Source organism: Canis aureus, chromosome 34, assembly GCF_053574225.1.
Source record: "Canis aureus isolate CA01 chromosome 34, VMU_Caureus_v.1.0, whole genome shotgun sequence".
Classification (NCBI taxonomy): Eukaryota; Metazoa; Chordata; class Mammalia; order Carnivora; family Canidae; genus Canis; species Canis aureus.
In genome coordinates, this window is record NC_135644.1 from 14,936,796 (window position 1) to 14,959,590 (window position 22,795).

A 22,795-nucleotide genomic window follows, 5' to 3' on the forward strand; every position below is an offset into this window, starting at 1 on the left:
TAGTATAAGTACAGCAATACTACAGTGGATCTGCTTTTGGAAATTTCTCTCTGCATAATTTTCTTCATGTTCTTAATTTGCACACTAAAGGAAAAGAACTATCTAGAGTTAAAGCATGGTATGTGATCTTTAAAGATTCATATCTACCCCAACCTACTCTAAGTGTGCACAATTAACTAAACCCAAAGGTCAAAAATTCATCAATAGAAACCCAGAAAGGAAACAGAAATTAGCAAAATGTAAGCTCAAAATAAGCTCAATATAATCAACTCTTTTCAAATCTCAATTGTGCATGGGGCTGGCTAAGATCAGCTACCTATGTAGACAAAAAAACCCAGGCTTTTATTGTGCTGTTCTTTTCAGCCACACTAAAAGACAAACACATTTGTACACTATATTCTCAAATAGACAGTGATACAAAGAAATTTAAAGTATTCCTGGCTTACTTTATTCTTCTCCCTGTTGGCCAAAATGACAAAATCTTCAGAGATCTGATGCTGGGCACTATTATTTTCTACTTCATTTAGCTTTAAAACTCTGAAAAAGGAAAAAAGATTCTAAGAACCTGAGACCCAACACATCATCAAAGTGCCAAAGTTTAAATACTGAAATGAAACTCAACAAATGAAAATTACAGGAACAACACTGAGTTAGTTCTCCTCTCCTCCTGTTGAGTTTGAAATATTAATGTCTGATCACTTTAGTGTCCACAAACTCCTTCAAATTCAGATATTTTGTTAAACAGAAAAACCTGTGACAGCAGGTACTCCTGAAGCAGATAATGAAGCAGCTTCCTCAGGCTTAAGCCATCTTCCAAACTGGCTGAATGAAAGTTACTCTAAAGAACTTTAGCTGTCATCCTGCAACAGGTCTTTAACATATCTGCTTTAACATGGCATTATAGTAGGTATTGGCATTTTTTTATTTCTGAAGATAGAATGAGATATCAATGAACAACACTCAGAGTTAACTATAAGGCAGACTGGATTAGCAACTAAACCTGAACTAAGAGTTTTCACGAAAGAGTAATATTTAATTTAATATTTAAAAACTACAATTTACTTAATAACTTTTATCGTAGGATTATATTTAAAGATTTGGGTTTTCTGAGTGCAAATGGTCTCATGGATCAAGCTTATTAAGCAAAAAAAAAAAAAAAAAAGAAAATAATTTGCTCACCGCCCACGCAAATCTGTTCACAGCATTAACAAGCTTCAAAAGCACAACGTTCTCAAAGCTTAAAGTTCTCAAAGCTCAATGCAGGCAGAGAAGGGCAGGGAGAAGCAGCTACTGTGGCCAGGGAGAGCCAGAAGCCTTAGAGTTTGCCAGAGACAAAGAAATCAGATTAGGGATGCCTGGGTGGCTCAGCGGTTGAACATCTGCCTTTGGCTCAGGGTGTGATGCCAGGGTCTGGGATCAAGTCCCATATCGGGCTCCCTGCAAGGAGCCTACTTCTCCCTCTCCCTTTGTCCCTGCCTTTCTCTCTGTGTCTCTCATGAATAAATAAACAAAATCTTAAAGAAAAAAAAAAGAAATCAGATTATATTTTAAATTACTCAATTTGTTATCTTAATTAGTGCCAATACTTAAAAGTGCCTATCTTCTAGAACCTGGCAAAAGGGCACACACTCTTTGTGGACCTTATTTTCATAAGCTCAAACTACTATTAAAAGGTGGGTAATGGGGCGCCTGGGTGGCTCAATCAGTTAAGTGTCCAATGTTTGATTTCAGCTGGGGTCATAATCTCAGGGTTGTGCGATCAAGTCCCAGGTCAGGCTCTGCACTGGGAGTGGAGCCTACTTACGATTCTCAATCTCCCTCTGCCCCTCAACTCCCTCTCCCTCTCTCTTGCTCTTAAAAAAATAAAAAAAGAAAGAAAAAAAAAGTAGATAGCAGCAAACATTAAAAGGTTTACTAAAGCTGAACCACAGTGAACTATAGTCTTTAAGACTTGCACCTACTCTGTGCTAAGCACTATGCTCAGTACTGGGTTATAGGTATCAGCAAAACAGATTCTTTCCCTGTCATTATGGAGCTGATGACTCCAAAGCTAGATATTTAAACAGACAATCAAACAAATATTTAATTAAAATTGCTGTGTTAGAAGAAGATCACACAGTGGGTGCAATGAAAATATGATGCGAGAGCTAATCTAACAAGGAGTATCAGGGAAGGACTCTATGAAAATGGGATATTTAAGCTGGGGATGAAATATGAATAGAAATTAGGCAAGGGAACAGAGAGCAGAAACATACTTCAGAGGAAGCAGGTCCCTGGCTGTCTGAAAAGACAGCATGACTGAAGTAAAAACTGAGTGGGAGGATGGTCTTTCAGACCATGATAAGTATATGTTGGTCTTTATCTCATGAACAAGAAGCCATAAAAAGGTTAAAACAGAATCCACTTGGTTAGGTTTTGTGTTTGTTAATGGTTCTAAAAAATCACTCTCCCTGCTGAGAAGAAAACAGGCTTAAGGAGTACAAAATTGGATTCTTGGAAGTCCTGTAAGTAGGCTATTACTATAGTCCAGTCTAGTGATGACAATGATCCGCCCAACATGGTGACAGTGGCCAAGGGAAGAAAGAGGCAGATTTAAGAAATATTTAGTAACAACAAAAACAACACAAAAAAAGGACTCACGGGATATATGGGTGGGGTGTGTGTGAGAGAGAAAGAGAGAGAAAATGCACATGAGTATATGTACTAATGAAAGACAAAAAGTGTTCCCTTTTGAATTCCAGATTTCTGGCATGAGCTTAGATGAGAGGTTTGGGATAGGACATAAATTTTGGAGTTTTGGAGTATACACGATTTTTGAAGCCAAGGGAATAAATAGAATCATGCAGAAAGGGAATGAAGAGTGAGAAGAAAATAGGGTCTAAATCCTGAGGACATCCAATAATTAAAGTGTGGGTAGAAGAGAAAGAACATGAAAGGATACTAAGAAAGACACATCAAAGAGGGAGGAAAATATTCAGAACTGAGGTGTCAGGAAAGCTAAATGAAGAGTGTTTCAGGGAAGGAAAGGTCAACCTGATGGTAGATGTAGGTCAACAAAGCAAAATAACTTCAGCACTGAAGCTGTCTTTCAGAACAAAGACAAATCATCTCTCATTAATCCTGAAGAATTAAAACATGATGAGGACAAGCCAATCTGAATCTCCTTTTACCCATATGTCATTCATCAAATAATTTATTTAAATGTAATATCAACAAAGAGTAATACCTACAAAGAATACTGATGAGGCTGAAAGAATCAAGTCAAGTTTTCTAGATGCCAGTCTCTAAGGAACCAACTATAACAAGCTAATTATTTCTACAACTGAGTCAACAGTTAGCTGGCAAAAATAAACATGCCAATAAATGCTTCCAAAAAGCTACTTTTCACTTTAAAGTAACTAATGAAAATACTCACTTGACCTGATTTGGGCCAACATGTATTATTCTACCAGAAGCATCTGGATGAAAATAGATCCAGTCAGATTCGAGAGAACAACATTCCATTTCTTGGATCCCATTTTTTGCCTGAAGTTGGGAAAAAATATTGAAAATAAAGAGCAAGGAAAAATAAAATAAGTTTCAAATTTAACATCAGTGATAGATCAGTAAATCAAAGGTACAAGGAAGAGAAAATATCAACAGTTGAACTGGAATACGTAAAAGAATTGAATTAGGACACTCATACTTGAGAAATCCAGAACATTTACTCTGTACCATACAATTTATCTCAGGAATAGTAACTTAACAGTTATTATATTTCAAGTATCCAATTTGTGTCAGGCACTGCAGTAGATATTTTAGAGTCATTTCATTTAACAACACTCAAAGCATATATTATTATCCCCACTTTGATGAGGAAACTGATATACGAGGATGAATCATTTCCTCAATGTTTTACACGTGCTAAACAGCTGTTCTGATTCTGAGGTCCAAGGACTTGTTCCATGATATAACTCTGTATAATCATGCACACACAGTTCCCTATAACTTCTGCCTCCCTTGCTTATCCCCAGTAAACTGTCAAAAGGAGTGTTTATAACGCACAAAGAAAAACATGCAACCCAACCTAAAATCTCAGAAACAGGTCATATAATCTCCTTGGAAAAGTCAGACATTAACCTCTAATAATGAAGAAATGGTCGCTTAGCCTTTTAGGCAAGTAGAGATTTATTTCATCGTAGGACATTTAGACATTAAAATAAAGAAAAAGATAGCTCCGTGATATAGGATTGCATATGTACATAAATATTTTACCTTATACACAGGAGCACTGGGAACTACTACCAACATAGATTCATTAATTTCATTAAATTTATTTAATTTCTACAATGTAAAATGCAGGGATACCACCTTTCTTACTAGATACTTGGGAAAGTTTTAAAAACATTAATTTACCAATTTCATTAGCATATACTGATAGAAGTATCAGTATGTTTTAAGTATCAAACTAGGTATTTGTACCTTATATGAACTAAACATAACCCCTGCCATCAAAAAGCTCATAATCAGGAAGGGAAGCAGAAACATAAACAGAAATAAGTGTAGAAAACAAAGTAATCAAGCCATGCATAGGATATTATCAAGCATTCAACCCAGGTGAGCAGAATTCCATGAAATAAAAACAGAGCTTACACAAGCCTCAAGGGATGAGCACAAAATGGCTAAAAAGAGATGGCAAAACCCAAAACACCACAATGTTAATCCATATAGCATGTATATGCATATATATGAATAAAAATTTAATTTTGGCTCCTACAAAAGAAATATAATGACTAGAGAAGTAGGTGGGGTACTATGTCATAAGTGCTTTGTATGCCATACTTTTTTTAAAAAAAGGAATTTAACACATTTTCTGTATTAGTAAATGTTTTAATTTTTCAGGAATTTTATAAGTATTCTAATAATTTTATTTTTTTATTATTTTTTTTAAATTTTTTTTTTTTTTTTTTTAATTTATGATAGGCACACAGTGAGAGAGAGAGAGGCAGAGACACAGGCAGAGGGAGAAGCAGGCTCCATGCACCGGGAGCCCGATGTGGGATTCGATCCCGGGTCTCCAGGATCGCGCCCTGGGCCAAAGGCAGGTGCCAAACCGCTGCGCCACCCAGGGATCCCCCGTATTCTAATAATTTTAAAAGGAATGGCAGTATTATTACATTATAATACTACATTCCCATATACATATACATTCCCATATACATATAAGGGAATCAATTTAATTAGGCACTTTGGTTGCAACCACTGAAATTAACGTGTCCAAGATGGCATTAGCTCCAAATGCCCCTTTGTTTAAAATATAAAAGATGTACATACCACACATATCTTTCTTTAGACAATTCTCTTTATGATAATTACTATAACATGCAAAATAAATATTATCTTTGTGTTAAATATAAGGCAGCATTATTGCCAGCTTCTGCAGTTTTTATGTGTTTGAATGCTAGATTTCATTTATTTATTTATTTATTTAAAAGATTTTATTTATTTATTTATGAGAGACAGAGAGAAAGGCAAAGACATAGATGGAGGGAGAAGCAGGCTCCATGCAGGGAGCCCAATGTGGGACTAAATCCCAGGACTCCAGGATCACGCCCTACGCCAAAGGCAGATGCTCAACCACTGAGCCACCCAGGCATCCCAGAATGCTAGATTTTAAAGCTCAGTTTAATAGAAAGCTATGAAACATTTTCTGAATTCTTCAGTTTGGCTGCATGTGTTTGGGTTAGTCTTCTGACTGACAGGCGGGGAAGCAATGGACATATGCATCCTTAAGTTAATGTCATTACAGCAAAACTATCTGGCGAAAGGACTGAAAACTTCCTCTGGATTTGGCAATTTATGAATATGTTGAAATGTAGATTTGACTAGATGCTATAATCAGTTATTACGGAAGGAGTGTACTTGACAGGCATTCTAGATATAGATGTTGGAGGCCATTTTATACACACATGCACTAATATGTATTACCAGTTCTTATATAAAAGTTAAATAAAAGAGAGATGCGACGCATCCTGGTGGCTGAAGCATGTTCAGTGGTGTGAGGTGATAAATCAGAGACTTGTCATGATAGGAAACAGCCCCTAGAGAGGCCACTGTAAAAGATGATGTCATTGGGCTGGGCCAAACAGGAGCTGCCACATGTGATAGATAAATGAAAAAATGAAAGAGAACAACGTCCCCACAAAAGAAAACTAGAAGACACTATACACAGTGTTCCCTGCTAGCAAAATCAATGTAAATAGATAACCAGACCCAAGACCGTATTGATCTTCAGCGTGGTGAAAGGTGGCCTGTAACTAAAAGTCACCGAGTCCAACAATGACTGAGCATGATTCTGGAAGAGATGGGTGTGAAATGAGCTGAGTCTGCTTCAGGAAAAGTCAGATTATTTGATATATCAAATATATAGGTTCCAGAAATAAACTACACTAACTCAGCAGTACAAAACAGACAGGGAAGAACTCCTCCACCACTCCCTGTGCACTCACTCTTTTGCACGTCTCTTAATCACTATACTTAAGAGACTGCATCTTATTTATCTACTTGTGTACTTTCAACTTGAGGGAAGGGAATGTGTCCCCAGCTGCCATGCCTGGCACACATTAAGCTCTCAATAAATTAAATTAAATTAGATTAAATTAAATGATAAATCATGCCTAAATTATTTTCAAAAAGAAAATAAAGAAAAATTAATTCAATGGGTAGAAATTTCTATTGTCTTACCATGCAGCATTTCTTCCTATTCTGCCATAAGTAACTTAACAGTGTTCTTGAAAACTCAAGGTGTTTTAAGCCTTACATTGTGATCAACAGAGTTCTACCTGGTTCTGCTCTAGAAAGCTAATAGTAGCAAACCATGAAAAAACAAAACTAACTACATATTGCACCAGCAATTTCAGAGGCAGCCTGAACATATTCCATCAATAATTCCCACTATGGAGCTTCAAAGATGCTTTGCAGAGAGCTCATGAGAAATCTTTGGTTTCTAAGAATTTTTAAATCTTAATGCTTTTAAATTCTTGATAGTACACACAAGTGTTTGTTATATGCTTTGTATTCTTCTGTACCTAACACTGCTGATGAATTATTAATACAAACAAATAAAAAGCAATTCTTAGGAATTCTTATTATAGAAGTAGAAAATAAAGAATTTCTGATACAAATTTACTACTAAGAAGTCTATCACTCATGATTTACCAAGGAATTATCTTTTAGGGCACAAATATGGAAAACTCCTTTCTGTTTCTTCTTATTAGGTGTGATGATGTAGTGCCAAGGATGGCCTCCAATCTGAAAAGCATTCTCCAGAGAGGACACTTCAAAGAGCAGTGGTGGTGTGTCTGTAGAGACAGGCAAAAGGAATTTATTAGTTTCTCTGTTCTGGTAGCCTTGGAATATTCATTCATAAACTGATTTAACCCTTCTTTGCATGTACCATCCATGAATTTCCATTAATGAAGAATTACTATGCTCAAGAAATAAAATATAATCAGGAAAGAGGCTGATTGATAAGAAAAGAGAAGACTAGTAGGCAACAATTATGCTATGAAGTCAACATTATAGACATCTGTTTCCAGGGTATGTGTGACCTGCAGCTGAGTGGAGAGAAAAAATGGGCTGAAGGTGTACAAAGTACACCTAATAAAAGCTGCTGCCATTTACTAGGCATGTATGTCCCAGACTCTGGGTTAGATGCTATTTCCAACACTCATAACAATCCTAAAAGGTAACTAAGTATCTAATAATTCCTTCAGGTGTGAGGAAGCAATCTTCCATATTCCAGACTAACAGGTTATACTTAGCAAACTTTGAGAGCTGTCTTAACATTTCCAGGGTAGAAGTGATATTAATCATAATGAATGTAACTACTTAGGATAGGTCCTGTTACAGTGGAAATTTATTCAAGGTTAGCCACTACTATAAATATCATCTTTAGACAAGTTAACTACTGTTTTCTTAATTAAGATTTTATTTATTCATGAGAGACACACAGAGAGAGGCAGAGACATAGGCAGAGGGGGAAGCAGGCTCCCTGCAGGGAGCCCGATGTGGGACTTGATCCCAGGACCACACCCCAAGCCAAAGACAGATGCTCAACCACTGAGCCATCCAGGCGTCCCAACTAGTTTAGGTGCATCTAGTCATATACTATAAAAGAAATGTCTGTTGGTGCCTCTTAGTTCTTCTCTTCCATGGCAACTAATTTTAAGTAGAGCAAAACAGATTTACTTCTAGGGAAATGTGTAAGTGGAAGGTACTGCAGCTTTAGAACACCAAGATATCTTTTGGGCAGCCCATGGGAAACACCACATAGTCCGTTTTGGCAGGTGGTTAATCTATGACTCTTTTTTTTAACCCTTCTACCTTAAGAGTTTACTCTTTGGGGCAGCCCAGGTGACTTAGCGGTTTAGTGCCACCTTCAGCCCTGGGTATGATCCTGGAGACAAGGGATCAAGTCCCACGTTGGGCTTCCTGCATGGAGCCTGGTTTTCCTCTGCCTGTGTCTCTGCCTCTCTCTCTCTCTCTCTCTCATGAATAAATAAATAAAATCTTAAAAAAAAAAAAGAGTTAACTTTTTGGTTATGAGGCCATCATTGTCAGTAAAGGGGCTTGCCTTAGGAAAACCATTCATAAGAGCCACATGTTACATATAGAAGCATGTACTTTATTAGGCCTCTTCACAAGGATAATTTACTACTTGGTGCTACATGTAAGAGAAAAATAATGAAAAGTGATTTCACAAACTGACAGTCCTGAGAAAGGGACAAGGATAAACGTAACATCTATACTTAATGTACTTTTTAAAAACCTTTTAGGAAAAGAGTAATACTCTTAATATATAAAGAAGTCTTTTTAATGAGAAAAATATGAACCCAATAGAAAACTGGGCAAAAATATCAGTAAGTAAATTATGAAAGAAGTACAAACATCATGTGATAATATGGTAGCTATCAAATGATGATGAATGAAGAAAAAATTATAAAAAGAAAAAATATAATTAGAGTTTGAATTTGGGGCTAAAATTTCAAGTAGGTATATGTTATAGAGAATAAAAAATAGATATAACAATAGGGGAAAAAGTCAATCCAAAATGATGTGTTTAAAAAGGAATACTTTTCTCAGCAGTTGCTAAAAATGGACCCAAAAGAGCAGCAGGACTCTGTTCATCACAATTCTGATGGGTCCCCACTAACCTCAAAAGCCCAAATTTTGATCTCAATACTATTTTCAATTAAAGAGTCCTAGAAATTCTGAGAGTGGCTGATTTCATGTCTTGTAGTGAAGAAATTTTAGGAGGTCTGAACCATCCAGTTATTGCTATAAAGGATATTTACAAGGATGTCAGTATAGTGTTAAAAGAATAAGAGCTAGCAAAAGAGGCTCCTACAGGCTGGACTGTGGAAAGAGAGGCACTAAAAAGAAAATTATTATTAATAAGGCTCTGAGTCTGTGAAAGGTCAAGCAATGATACTTCACAGTTTTAATATAAATTGTCCAAAATGTTGTATGGTTTATAAAAGAATGGCTATAATAGGACATGATTTTTCTTTAATTTTAAAATATAGGGAATGTATCAGGCAAATACAAATCAAAACCACAATGAGATATTGCTTCACATCTGTTAGAATGTCTATTATCAAAAAAGATAAGAAACAGCAGGATGCAGAAGAAAGGCATCCAGGAACCATTTATAACAAACACAAGAGCTCATTTGTTATTTCTTGGAGCCAGGGGGCCTTCCTAAGCTACGGTCAGGATATAAAGGACCAGTTGGTTTTGGAGGACCATCTTCTGAATTTGTGGATGACTGCATGTTGGGTTTGGTTAAGTAGCCACTGTATGCTTGTCTAAAGCCTCTACTTGTAATTTTACAGCTATAGAAGTAGCTCCTGGAATAAATAAATATGGTTAAGGGATAAAACCATCAAGAATCCCTCTTTTCCTAATGTCTAGCCTTAGACATTATCCTGATTTATGAAGAATTACTAGCAAGTGGGAAAGGACTTGTCCTGGGCAAAATCAAATTATTATGCTGTACACCTGAAATTAATCTAATGTTATATGTATCAATTTTATCTCAATAAGAAAAATAGGTAATCTTATGTATTTCTATTAAATAAATGCTTAAAAATTTAGATACATGTTAAGTGAAAATACAAGGTACAGAGCGTACGATAGGCTGCATTTGGTATAAGAAAAAGGTAATATTTATTTGTTTGTTTGTTTATTTTTAAAGATTTTATTTATTTATTCATGATAGACATAGAAAGGGGGGGCAGAGACACAGGCAGAAGGAGAAGCAGGCTCCATACAGGGAGCCCGATGTGGGACTCGATCCCAGGACTCCAGAATCTTGTCCTGGGCCAAAGGCAGGTGCTAAACCGCTGAGCCACCCAGGGATCCCCAGAAAGAAGGTAATATTTAAAGAATACATACATACATTTGCTTATTTTTATAAAAACAAACAGGTGAGGGCTAACCTAGAAACTAAAAGTAATGGAGACTTATGAACAGGTTAGTATAGGCATAACAGAATGAAAGGACTATGTATGGACACAAAACTTCTCAGATTATATCTTTTTACATATCTTTTGACCTTTTTATATATCTTTTGACCTTTGAAATATACACACATTTTACAAGTTTAAGAATAAAGTCAAAAGGGAAAAATAAACCTAAAATTGAAAACAAACTAAAACAAATGAACCCAATTACATAAAGCTGGTAACCTAATCATATAGAAAAATAATTTCAAATAATTTTTGAACACATTACTCTGTAGGACTGTACACTAAGGACTAAAGGAACTTCAGAGATATCTAAACCTTCGTACCAGACTTCAGTTTTTAGTGGTAGCACTGATATGGCTATTTTAAGATTATCACATATATATAAGAGGATAACATTTTATTAGCATTCAAGAAGTTCAGTGGGAGTCAAAAGAAATACAAATATAGAATCGAAGAACAATTAAATTGGAAGTATGAGAATGAGCTAATGAATTTTTGTTTTAATATATTTCCCAGCTCTGTTCACCAAAAAATAAAGACAACTAATTGCATTGAACACAAATAGATCTTGGCCTTGAACTGTCTCAAAAAGATAAATCAAAGTCCTAAACCCTAGTATCTGTGAATGTTACTTTATTTGGAAACAAAGTCTTTGCAGAAGTCATACTGGATAAGGGGGGGTTCCTAAATCCCATCACTAGTGGTCTTATAAGGAGAGAGAGAGATTCAAAGACAACAGAGTAAAGAAGGCCACGTGAAGACAGGAAAAAGTGGTAATTATGCTGCCACAAAGCAAGAAATGCCAAAGATTGTCAGCAATAACCAGAAGCTAGAAGAGGCAAGGAAGGATTCTTTCCTAGAATCTTCAGAGGGAAATCGTCTCTGCCAATATCCTAATTTCAGACTTTTAGCCTCCAAAACATTAAGAGATTAAATTTCTGTTATTTAAAGCTACCAGTCTGGGGATCCCTGGGTGGCGCAGGGGTTTAGCGCCTGCCTTTGGCCCAGGGCGCGATCCTGGAGACCCGGAATCGAATCCCACGTCGGGCTCCCGGTGCATGGAGCCTGCTTCTCCCTCTGCCTATGTCTCTGCCTCTCTCTCTCTCTGTGTGACTATCATAAATTAAAAAAAATAATAAAATAAAATAAAGCTACCAGTCTGTGGTATTACAGCAGCTCTAGGAAACTAACACAGTCAATGATGATGCATTCTCTACTAAAATGGCTCCTTGTCAGATCATTGGACAAGGAAAATAAAAGATATACCTGGGATATATCACTGTTCCAGAAAACAAAGAAATTCTCCAAAGCTATTATGAGTATGTCATAATGGAGTTCTCATTGGCCAAATTTGGGGCAATTTGAACATCATTAAGAATAATGACTGTATGTAATTTTGGTGACATAAAAATCCATGAGTCTATGTGTGCTGACCTCTAAAATATTTGCCACCATGGGAAGTGACTATTAAACCAACTCCTTATTTAAATATTGTTAATTAAAGAGAAAGAATAAGTATTTATTTTGACTTTTTTTGGGAGAAACTATAGTTCATCCCTGGGTGATGAGTGAAAGTCTTTATTTATAGAAAAATGTCCATTAGTAAAGGCAGAAGGAATGTCAGAATCCTTTCAAGTGGCCATTCCCCCCGCCCCCCACCTTAACTAAGTGATTCAGGCAGGAATCACTGATAGCTACAGGAGTATTCTTATGTTACCCGTAATTACAGAAAATCAAAACAACCCATATGTCCAAACTAGTAATTGGTTCGACAATTTTAGAATTCATCCATAAAATGGTATGTAAGTCAAATTCTTGAAATTTCAAGGAGCTGCGTGTGTATGTGCATAAACAAGGAACTACATTGTGGCAAAGGTTAAGTAACGTGAGCACCACATCATAAGATATATAAGGAAAACTAAGTCTTTCTTTCATCTGTATCCCTCTGAGGTAACTACTGTTTATCAGGTTTTTGGGTGTCCTTCCATATAGTCTAAGCAAATCTAAAAGTATATGCTTATACGTACACTTTTAACATGTGAACATGAATTCTCTATGCAAATGAAGCTTTTTATATATAATTTTACACTCCTTCTTATCACTTAATAACATACATTGGGAATTGCTCTATACCAAGGCAAAAAAATCTTTAACAATTAAATTTATGATACAGCCAAATAATGATATATTAGTGTCACCTACCAATCTACACATTACTTCCAAACATTTGCTATTAGAAATAATGTTGTACATTTGTCATTTTGTACACATGTGAATATATCTGATACAAACTCCTAGACGTGGAATTGTTCAAGGAGTATATACACTGAAAACTTTGATATGTATCGACAAACTGTCTTCCACAAAGGATTCCAACAATAAATGAGTATCCTGTTATATTTTTATATACTTCTATACTTTTAAAAACCCTGTTATGTAACTTTTTGATATTTGAGAATCTGAAAAGATATTTCCTATGATAAATTTAATCTGCGTTTTTCTTATCAGGGATGTTGGGTTTCACTTTCCCCTAATTCAAAGTCAAACAGACTCAGTATCCCCAGTTCAATGAATAACTGATAGATTTTGTTAACACCTATTCAGTAACAAGGAATACACTGTATGGAAGTAAAATGAATTGAGTTTATCATTAAATTATGAGAAACATCTGGATTATTATAATAAATAATTATATGACCACTTATTTTTTAAGGTGAAAAAATGCTATATATATTGTAGCCATACCTGTGATTTTAATATTACAAGGAATGCCAAAAGGAGCCTCTCCTACAGTTCCAGCAGTCCCACCCCATCTGCATGCACACCCTAAGTCAAGTTTCTGTTGCATGAACTAAAAACAAAACAAAACAAAAATGGTGGCTTTAGCACCTATTTATTTGCTGTCTGAAGAGAGAAAAAAATCAAATTCACATGTATATGACAGAGAAAATATCTTTATTTATTCAAGGGCCTGTTTATCTTCCCTCCCCTCTTTTAAAGGTTACTCTGTCTTTCTGCATTTGTATAGTTTTGTCAAGTTGAAATCTACACAAGTGCCTTACTCTAAAAGCATTTCATTAAAAAAAAAAAAAAAATCATACCTCAGTCCAAACCTCGAGTTATTCTAATATGGCAAATTTCAGTCTTCTCTACCTGTTCAGTGATGGCTTGGAAGCTATAGAGTCTGACCAGTCCTGAGCTGTACATCACAATCAGTATTCCATGAGACAAGGTAGCATCTGTAACGTTCCCGAAAATCTGAGGGGAAAGGTAGATATCACCTGAGAAAAGACCAGAAGGCCAATCCTCTGAGTCTTCACAGTGGTTTGTGCATTTGCTTAATATTCAGGTCACCACTACAACACAGCTACCTACCATTATAATTTAAGTATAATTTAGAGACTTGAAGTTAAAGTGTCATTAGGGTTGTAGGCCACTAAAGTCTCAAAAGGAAGCACTAATGAGTGTAGCACTTAACCATCAAAATGATTCTGCACCATTCATTTGGTTCATCCATTCGTTCTACAGTTTTGTCAATATCTTTTAATAACGTCCTATTCCTCATGGACATAGGCATACACTGAGACCATCTAATTTTACTATGCAGGATGTGTGTAGTAGAGTAAATGAATTTAGGGACCTATTCTTCATGCTAAAATGTTATTTATAAAGAAACTTAGTTTTTAGCTAAAAAGTGAAAAGATTGGATCTAAGAAAGTACTTCTAATGAGAAATAGCCAACTCCAGACTTTTATCATTACTTTGTTCTTTAAATATCTAATACTGCTTGATATTTTAGTCATATAAAAATTAAAGGTGTTAAAGACCAAGCAAGTACTTATAGAGACATTTAGCCTGGCTAACTTTGAGTGTGGCTTTGGTTCTTTGTTTCCTTTCTGTTTTTGTTCTATGCAGTGGATCCTGTCATAATCCTCCACAAAGCTCTGATAAACACCACCAACAAAAAAAACTTGATTCTGTGCCTATTTAATATTTAACGAAAGCCAACATAGACAAATATTCATAGCAATGAAAGAACAAGTGGAAATTAAGTGAAAATCTGTTTCTGTTCCTACTCAAGACAAATTAGTGAAGATTTACCACCCCAATAAATAGCTTTTAGTACACGTTGAGTCTGGCCCCTGGGTAGTCTTTTATACATAGTAGGTGAAACATACGCTTCAATTCCAACTAACCCTAATCAAAACCAAATCCCTCCAATTATTATCAAAGAATAAATAGAAACAATTTATGACTTAGCTAAGTGTTCATTCCTGTTCTAGATTGTAATAAGCATATACAATTACTTAATCCACACGCACAAAGAAAATAATTAAATTCATAAGTTGTGTTTTTTTGTCATCTCTTACAAGGATAATTATGCTTTGCTTTGATGTGACTAGCTCATGATTTTTTATTTGCTGATACTTGTTTTCCACTTTGAAAAGGAGGACTTGTGTAATTCAAACATATTTTCAAATAATGAGTGCTCTAATAAAGTTGCCACTCTATTTTAAAATTGGTTCATACTTTGGAGTCAAATCTAGGTTCTAATTCCAGCTTCTCTATTTATGTAGGACTTGGGTAGCTGCTTAACTTCCAAACTGAACCCACCGTATGTTACAAAGTTATAAACTACTCAAAATGCCTGGCATAAAACAGTATATAAGTAACTGATACTATTCATTGGCCTTTATGTAGTTTAGTATACTATACTTATACAAAATTTTTTAATATGTTCATCTTATTTGCTAATGACTATTAGTGGACCCTGAAGATCTGGCCTCAGTAATACTTGGAAAGTGCATAATTAAAAACCAGTAGAAAACACCAATAAATAACTATCCACCCAGACTAAGTAACAATTTGTTAATGGAAAAGTAGAAGGCTATTGATTCTTTTACTCAAAGGAAATATGTCCTTTTTTCTCTCCCATATAACAGACCATGAATCAGGAACAATGACAAGAATAAAACCTATAACTGAATGAGTTGGAAAACTCATATATTTAATTATAAGTCTTGTTTATGTATCATAAAACAAGTTTTAGATCTATACTTTGCAATTAAAATGATTCTTTTTGTTGCAGCTTTTCATCTTCCTAATGGTCATTTTAACAAGCTTTGAAATATCCCTCTGAAAAAAACCCACCTTACTCATTTCATAATTTTATAAAGTAGAGGTTTGTTAATGACACCAAAGGTATTCAACACTATCCACTTGAAAGGCATAAAAACATGCAGAAAGATGAAAGGATGATTAGGCTTTCTTCGTAAATGAAACATTCTCATGTATTTTGATATGAAACAAACTAGATCAGAAAGCTTTTTACAGCCAGGGGAATATTTGCAATCAAAACATCTAATAAATAAACAACTATATTACATCTTTTATCAAAAAATTAATATTGCAATTAAATAAGAAGTAAGTTCTTACCTTCTTATTGATCTCCAGAATCCCTATGAGTGAAAAAGGTAAAACATGGAACACTGCAAGGTACAGCAAAACAGGCTGTTGAATGCCTGCCTGAAAGGAAAGGTTAAATTACAGGCAGTTCTCAAAAGAATTTCAGAAACACTGTTTTCATGAGTTGAAAACATCCATCTGTCCTAGCATACAGTTATGTGGATGTTTTCAATTTATGAACATTGCAAAGTTTCTCAAACAAGAAAGCATACATGTTGAAGATACGTCCATTAAACCTTCAGCCCTTCAACACACATGTATATACACACAAAAGTCTCTAACAGTAAATATAGAACATGAGGGCACATGGGTGGCTCAGTCTGACTCCACACTGGGTATAGGGACTACTTAAAAAATTAAAAAAATTAAAAAAAAATAAACATAACAGTAAACATTTCTCTTTTTTTAAGGAATTTTTAAAAAGATTTTATTTATTCATTTGAGAGAGAGAGAGAACACGGAGGGAGAGGGAGAAGTAGACTCCTTGCTGAGCAGAGAGCCCAATGCAGGGTCCAATCGCAGGATCCTGAGTCTATGACCTGAGCCAAAGGTATCTAGATGCCCAACCAACTGAGCCAACCAAGCACCCCATCAATAAATATTTCTTAGCAACAAAACATATTTTATATACTGTTCAACAAAAACATTTTATATACTGCATAATAAAACATATTTTCTGTATTAAAAATGTTATAATATAAATTAATATATTTTTAACATATATAATACATAATTATATTGTCATTATACTTTTATTGTTATATTAATATAATATGAATATTATAAATTGGAATTTAATAATAAAGAGCCTAACAAAAGACACATAATTATAATGGTCACATCATCTGAAAGTAGAATTACACTGTTATGTCTATGAGAAATGAGAAAAAATTACCAATAGTTAGAGTGATTTCTCTGCTTGAAACAGATAGCTCCCTTACTTTGAAGAACAAGGTTCTGTCACTTTCTTTCCACTATGGAATGTAAAATAATCTGCTGTACTTCTCCAGAGTAGTTTAAAGGGTATTTCTTAAGTTTATGGTAAGCAACTTTTATCCATTCTTCAGAAACCAAGATTAATGGTTCTTTCCTAACAAATTTGCAGACAATTTTCTCTGGAAACAAACTTCTCACCTTATTGATGTTTAAAAATTTATTTATTGATATTTAAAGATGTCTACCTGCCGGGCCAATACTGAGCCTTTGTTTTGAGCTGACTTGACTGCAATGACTTCTTGAGGAGTGTCCCAGCTCAAGTATCTTGTAAAAGAATGAAGAGAAAGTTTATGCATTTGAGTCAGTTTCCTTATAATCAAAATATAATAGATATTTCATAAACAGTTCTTTAGTTGTTTCAATTATAAAAGCAAAATAATTTTTTTAAGAAACAACTTAAAAATTCTCTTTACATCTTTATATGGATCTATTTCTACTAAAATATAGTTTTAATCTTTCTAGAGTGTCAATGAATAAAAATTGTGTTTGATCAAATACTATTCAAAATTTAGAAAAAAAATCCATTCCTACTTTAAAATGGACATTAATATCATAAAAAGCATTAAAAATGTTACTTTCACATTCTATATGCATATATTCACTCCAAATATTTATATTCATATATAAAAACACATACAACTACTAAGTTAAAATAACAGTTGTTAGGAACACTCAGCTCAGTCAGGAAAATGACTCTTGTTCTTGGGGTCTTGAGTTCAAGCCCCACATCGGGTATAGAGATTACTTAAAAAAACAAACAAACAAACAAAAGACAGTTCTTAGACTGTACTAGGCAATGATTTAACTGAAACAGACTAGCCTTCAGGAAAACCAACATAAAATGCAACCTACATATAAAATACTATTTGCAGATGGGAATTAAAAAAAGAGGGGAGAGATATTTGTCATCTATTATAGGTTAGTTACTTATGAGTGATACAAAAAAAAAAAAAAAACGATAAAGGGTCTGTGTCCGCAGATTTTCAAATGTAGTCATGAGGAAAGAAAGAATGAGTTTATAAATTGAGATCCAGATATACAATGGGAAACTTTAAAAAAAAAAGCTTGAAATTTCCTGGGCCACAAGTCTCAAATTTTATTTTATATATTGTTTATTTTATATATTTTATATATTTTAATAAATATTTTATATATTTTAATAAAATCTTGAGTAATAAAGTCACAATACCTGAATTTGCAATATGAAGCAAGATATATTTTCTCAAGGACTTTTCCAGTAGTTGCTGATATGCGAAATAACCAATTATGAGCAGTCAGTGCTATCAGTGAAGATTTATAATCTGATGGATTGGGAAGTATTTCCCCCTAAAAAATAGAAGGTATAAAAATGAAACTGGTTAGTCATGAACAATCTGCAGAAATCTATGTCCAAAGAAAATAGCTAAAACTTTAAAGAAATAGATAAGTAAACCAAAGAATATTAAATGTACAAATAAGAGAATTAAGACAAGGAAAGATGAGACTGTAGGAAATTATTTTCATCATTAACTTATTGAGTTTATTCACATAAAACGTTTAAACAGTACCTGAAATAATTTATTACTTATTATTTATCATTAAATAATTCAACAAATGTGAATTAATTATCATTAAATAATTCAACAAATTCAACAATGATAATAATAACAGTTCTTAAAACCAGGTATAACAGCATAAGTCATCTGCTAGAATCGATGTTTCTTGGGGTACCAGGGTGGCGCAGTCGGTTAAGTGTCCAACTATTGATTTCAGCTCAGGTCCCCCCTCTCCTTATTGCTTCTTTATTCCAAGGCTTTTTTCCCTTTTGATAGATGTCAAAATGGCAAAATGACAAATCGTTTCATGATTGTGGCTCTACCGTAACTCCAAATTAAAAGCTAGAATGCAGAATCAAGACAGCCAAAGAAAAACAGAAGATGGGCCTGGTTTTAAAGATATTCTCTGTCGCCAATGAATTACTCCCCCCAAAAAGGGAGGGAATACTACCTTGGGCATACCTGCCACTGAGCAGCTGCCACAAGGTGGAAGTCTAAGGCAGGAAAAGAAAGAGAAACAAGGAGTTCTACTTTGATTTGTAAAATAAAAAGGGAATTCTCTCTTTTTCAAAAATTTATTTGAGAGAGAGCGAGAGCAGAGCAGGGAGGGACAGAGGGAGAATTCCAAGCTGACCCATCACTGAGTGCAGAGCCGCACTTGGGGCTTGATCTCACAACCCCAAGGGCTGTAACCAAGAATCAGATGCTCAACTAACTGAGCCATCCAGAAGTCCTTAAGAACAAAGTTCTAAAAGGAAAGTTAAGGATAGGAAAGTTGAAATTAATGTAGTATTCACTTAGACTGAAACATGAATAGAAAAGAATGAAGGCATAGTTATTTTACACATGCTTTTAAAGATCTGTCTTCCCTTTCAAATGTTAGGGAAAGAAACAAGGTTTTTGTGTTTGTTTCTTGGTTGTGTGTATAAACTTATTAACTACTGGATATCTTACACTAAAATCACGTGATGATGTAAATATTCTTATTGTATGGTGTCTAATATAAGTATCATCTCCTAGAGATTTTAAATTTAAAAAATACACTATTTATATCTTGCCTATTAAAAAAGAAGAATTTGAAATAGCATATGTAGTAGGTCTGAGCTATTTTCCTAAACCAAAAGTTGTATTTTACACATTGTCTCAGAAAGAGTGATAAAAAAAAAAAAAAAGAAAGAAAGAAGAGTGATGATGTAAACATGGTTTCACATCAATATGTCAACAACAATATGATACGCTTCTTAGTTTTTCTTAATGGAAAATCTTGCTTAACTTCAAATGAAAAATGTTTAAAGAGAAGTGAGAATAGGAGTTAGAGGTTACTAGAAGCTTTATTTTTGCAAGGATTGCTCTAAATTTCTGGTGTTTTTGCACGGGTATCTTCAAAATTTTTTTCAATTAAGAAATCTGTCATCCTCCTCCCCCCACAAATGAAAATAGGTTAAAAGGCTTTACAGTTATTTTCAGCTTTCAAGAAGAAATTATGGAAAAAAATATAAATTTAAAGCTTTCTGATTTTTAAAAAGGTGTCTCTTTTTAAAAAGAGTAAGTGTCTAGGGAAAAAGAAAGCAGCAGTTCTGGAAAACTATAATTTTATATAAAAACAACAGTATTTAAAAAGAGAAAGAATTTTAACAGTAAATTCAAAGCAGAGCCTCTTAGCCTTTAAACAGTATTTTTGGTCACATATTGTAAGTTCTATTTCTTCTAAAAAAACAACCAGCAAGATTAAAGACCTGAATAATTTGCTACAGTATTTCCTACGTGCTGTTCTTAAAACACTGATCCCATACAAAACCAATATGTAGAAATATACCTCAAAAAAGGAAGTTGTATGATCAAGAGTTTTGGGAAATGGTTTGACAATCACCATGAACATTAGCATTATTCTAAGTATTATTCAGGACTCTGAGAAGTAATTCTATAAATAAATTTGTTTCACCTTTTAAGCTCAGAATACCAAACTCATTTTGTCTACAACTCAATTCTTTCAAATCCTCTAGCAACTATAAGATGTTATCATCTTATGAAGACAGTGTTCTGAAAAATGCGTACCAGGGCAATGCTGGTTTGTCTGCTAGAATGAGGTTAGCCTATTATTTTATTTTACTTTTTATTATTTTATTTTTTATTTTTGACTTATTACTTTCCTACCAAGATTCATGGAGGAATCTACTTTCAAAGACCATGTAACATAACTGTTACCCTAAATAAATATTTTATTTTGATAGAATGATCTCTTAAATCGGTAGAATGATCTCTTAAACTATTGAGAAACATTGAGAATAACTCTAAACTAGCTTATATTGCTTATAAAACTTTTAACCAGTTCATAACTTTTTCTAGTTTTCAAGATTTACAAATGGCATCAAATTTTTAAAATACACTTATAATAATGTATAATTTTTTAAAATAGAAATTATTTCATGAGAAAAATAAGCAAAGAATATAATTTTTTTCTTGACTCATTTCAAAAGTCAGGGTCACTATGATATTTAAGCTTTATTCTTTTATTTTTATTTTTATTTTTTTTTTATTTATTTTTTTTTTTTTAAATTTTGTATTTATTTATGATAGTCACACACAGAGACAGAGAGAGAAGCAGAGACACAGGCAGAGGGAGAAGCAGGCTCCATGCACCGGGAACCCGATGTGGGATTCGATCCCGGGTCTCTGGGATCGCGCCCTGGGCCAAAGGCAGGCGCCAAACCGCTGCGCCACCCAGGGATCCCTATTCTTTTATATATTAAGAATAATCAGTTCTTTTAGGCTAAAAATGTGTTGGAAACAAATACTCTAAAACAAATCTTACCACTGGGCATTCCCATAATAATGCATCCTCTATTTTTTCTGATTTGGAACATTTTGGCATTTCATAAAGTTTTCTTGGCTCTGATGCAACACTGGGAAAAAAGAAAAATGAGTGATTATTCTTCTTGATAACAGACAGTGTTTGCTCAATGCCAAGTGACTTTTTTCTTTCAGAGATTTGGAATATCAAGATATAGCTTGCTACTTTGCTTTCCTTAACTAAATGTTAACATTTTTTTTTCTGATCACAAAATTCACAATAAAATTCACTGAAAATATGAAAAATAAAATAGATTATAATACTCTAAGATTATAAAAATTACCATTATTAACATTTTGGTTCATTTCTTCCAGTTTTTTGTTATATATATGTATACTTTCCTGCAGATTATTTTCCAAAACTGGATCATATTGAATTCTTTCTCTACCCTTGAATATTTACTATGAATATCTCTGCTGAATTCCATGGAGTTCATAAACTATTATTCCAATATTGTAAAGTGAAAATTAGATAGAGTCCCTTTATTTCAGGATGAAAATTAGTGGGTAAAAAATGAAATACCTTTAGGGTTTTTTTTTTTTTTTTTAACTCCTCATTCTCTTTCAGAAAGGTTGAAAAAGTATTTACCTCTACCAGTAGTGAACACTACATTTTTTATGTGAAAAATAGCCTCTTACCTTTAATTTCTATTTCCCTGATTACTACTGAGATATGATCATAGGTGTTTTCCTTTTTTTTACCTGATGAACTTTAAAATTTTAAGATTTTATTTACTTATTTATGAAAGACACACACACAGAGAGAGAGGCAGAGACATAGGCAGAGGGAGAAGCAGGCTCCATGCATGGAGTTCGATGTGGGACTTGATCCCGGGACTCCAGGATCATGCCCTGAGCTGAAGGCAAACGCTCAACTGCTCAGCTACTGAGGCATCCCTGAACTTTAAAATTAAACTACTATTTAGAAACAATTTTCAGAGTGACAATTTTATTCACCTTTGATTTTCTGATTCAAAGGTCTAAACAAATAGAATTTCACAGGAATGAAAGGAAGCTCATATGTGATTCTAAATTATAACACCCCTGAATGCCATAGTAAACAACTCCAGCTATTTACTATTAGATCACCAACCAATGCCACCTACTCAGATTTAACTTTTTTTTTAAATTAAAGCAGATACCTCTAAATTGGGTAAGTTATTAAATACCATTAAATACCAAGGAATTATTACTAATTTTGTTAGGTGTGGTAGTGACATTATGATCATATAAAGAAATGTCCAGATAGTCACTTCCAACATGATAGCCTGAGGGCATGCTCTCCAGGAAAACTGGTGAACACTATAAAAGGACAACTATTTAAAGTCTCTAGAAATGGTCCTAGAGCATACAGCAAAGAAACATGTATCCAAAAAAAATCTACTAGAGTTCAGGAAGAATAGTAAGAGTCTATGATGTTTAAAATAGGATGTGCTC

General features: G+C 34.1%; 1 protein-coding gene across 4 annotated transcripts in view; it reads right to left on the bottom strand.

The window, feature by feature from the left end:
• Nucleotides 1-22,795, bottom strand: part of DCAF17 (DDB1 and CUL4 associated factor 17) — a 57,626-nt gene that overhangs the window by 29,515 nt on the left and 5,316 nt on the right. For all 4 annotated transcript variants that reach the window (XM_077883175.1, XM_077883177.1, XM_077883176.1 and 1 more), the window contains exons 3-11: nt 21,321-21,411; nt 18,163-18,299; nt 17,159-17,237; nt 15,948-16,037; nt 13,665-13,769; nt 13,257-13,362; nt 7,198-7,340; nt 3,416-3,525; nt 447-537 (exon numbers count right to left, since the gene is read on the bottom strand). In XM_077883175.1, the coding sequence (XP_077739301.1) occupies nt 447-537; nt 3,416-3,525; nt 7,198-7,340; nt 13,257-13,362; nt 13,665-13,769; nt 15,948-16,037; nt 17,159-17,237; nt 18,163-18,299; nt 21,321-21,411 (952 nt within the window). The remainder of the gene's footprint in view (nt 1-446; nt 538-3,415; nt 3,526-7,197; nt 7,341-13,256; nt 13,363-13,664; nt 13,770-15,947; nt 16,038-17,158; nt 17,238-18,162; nt 18,300-21,320; nt 21,412-22,795) is intronic.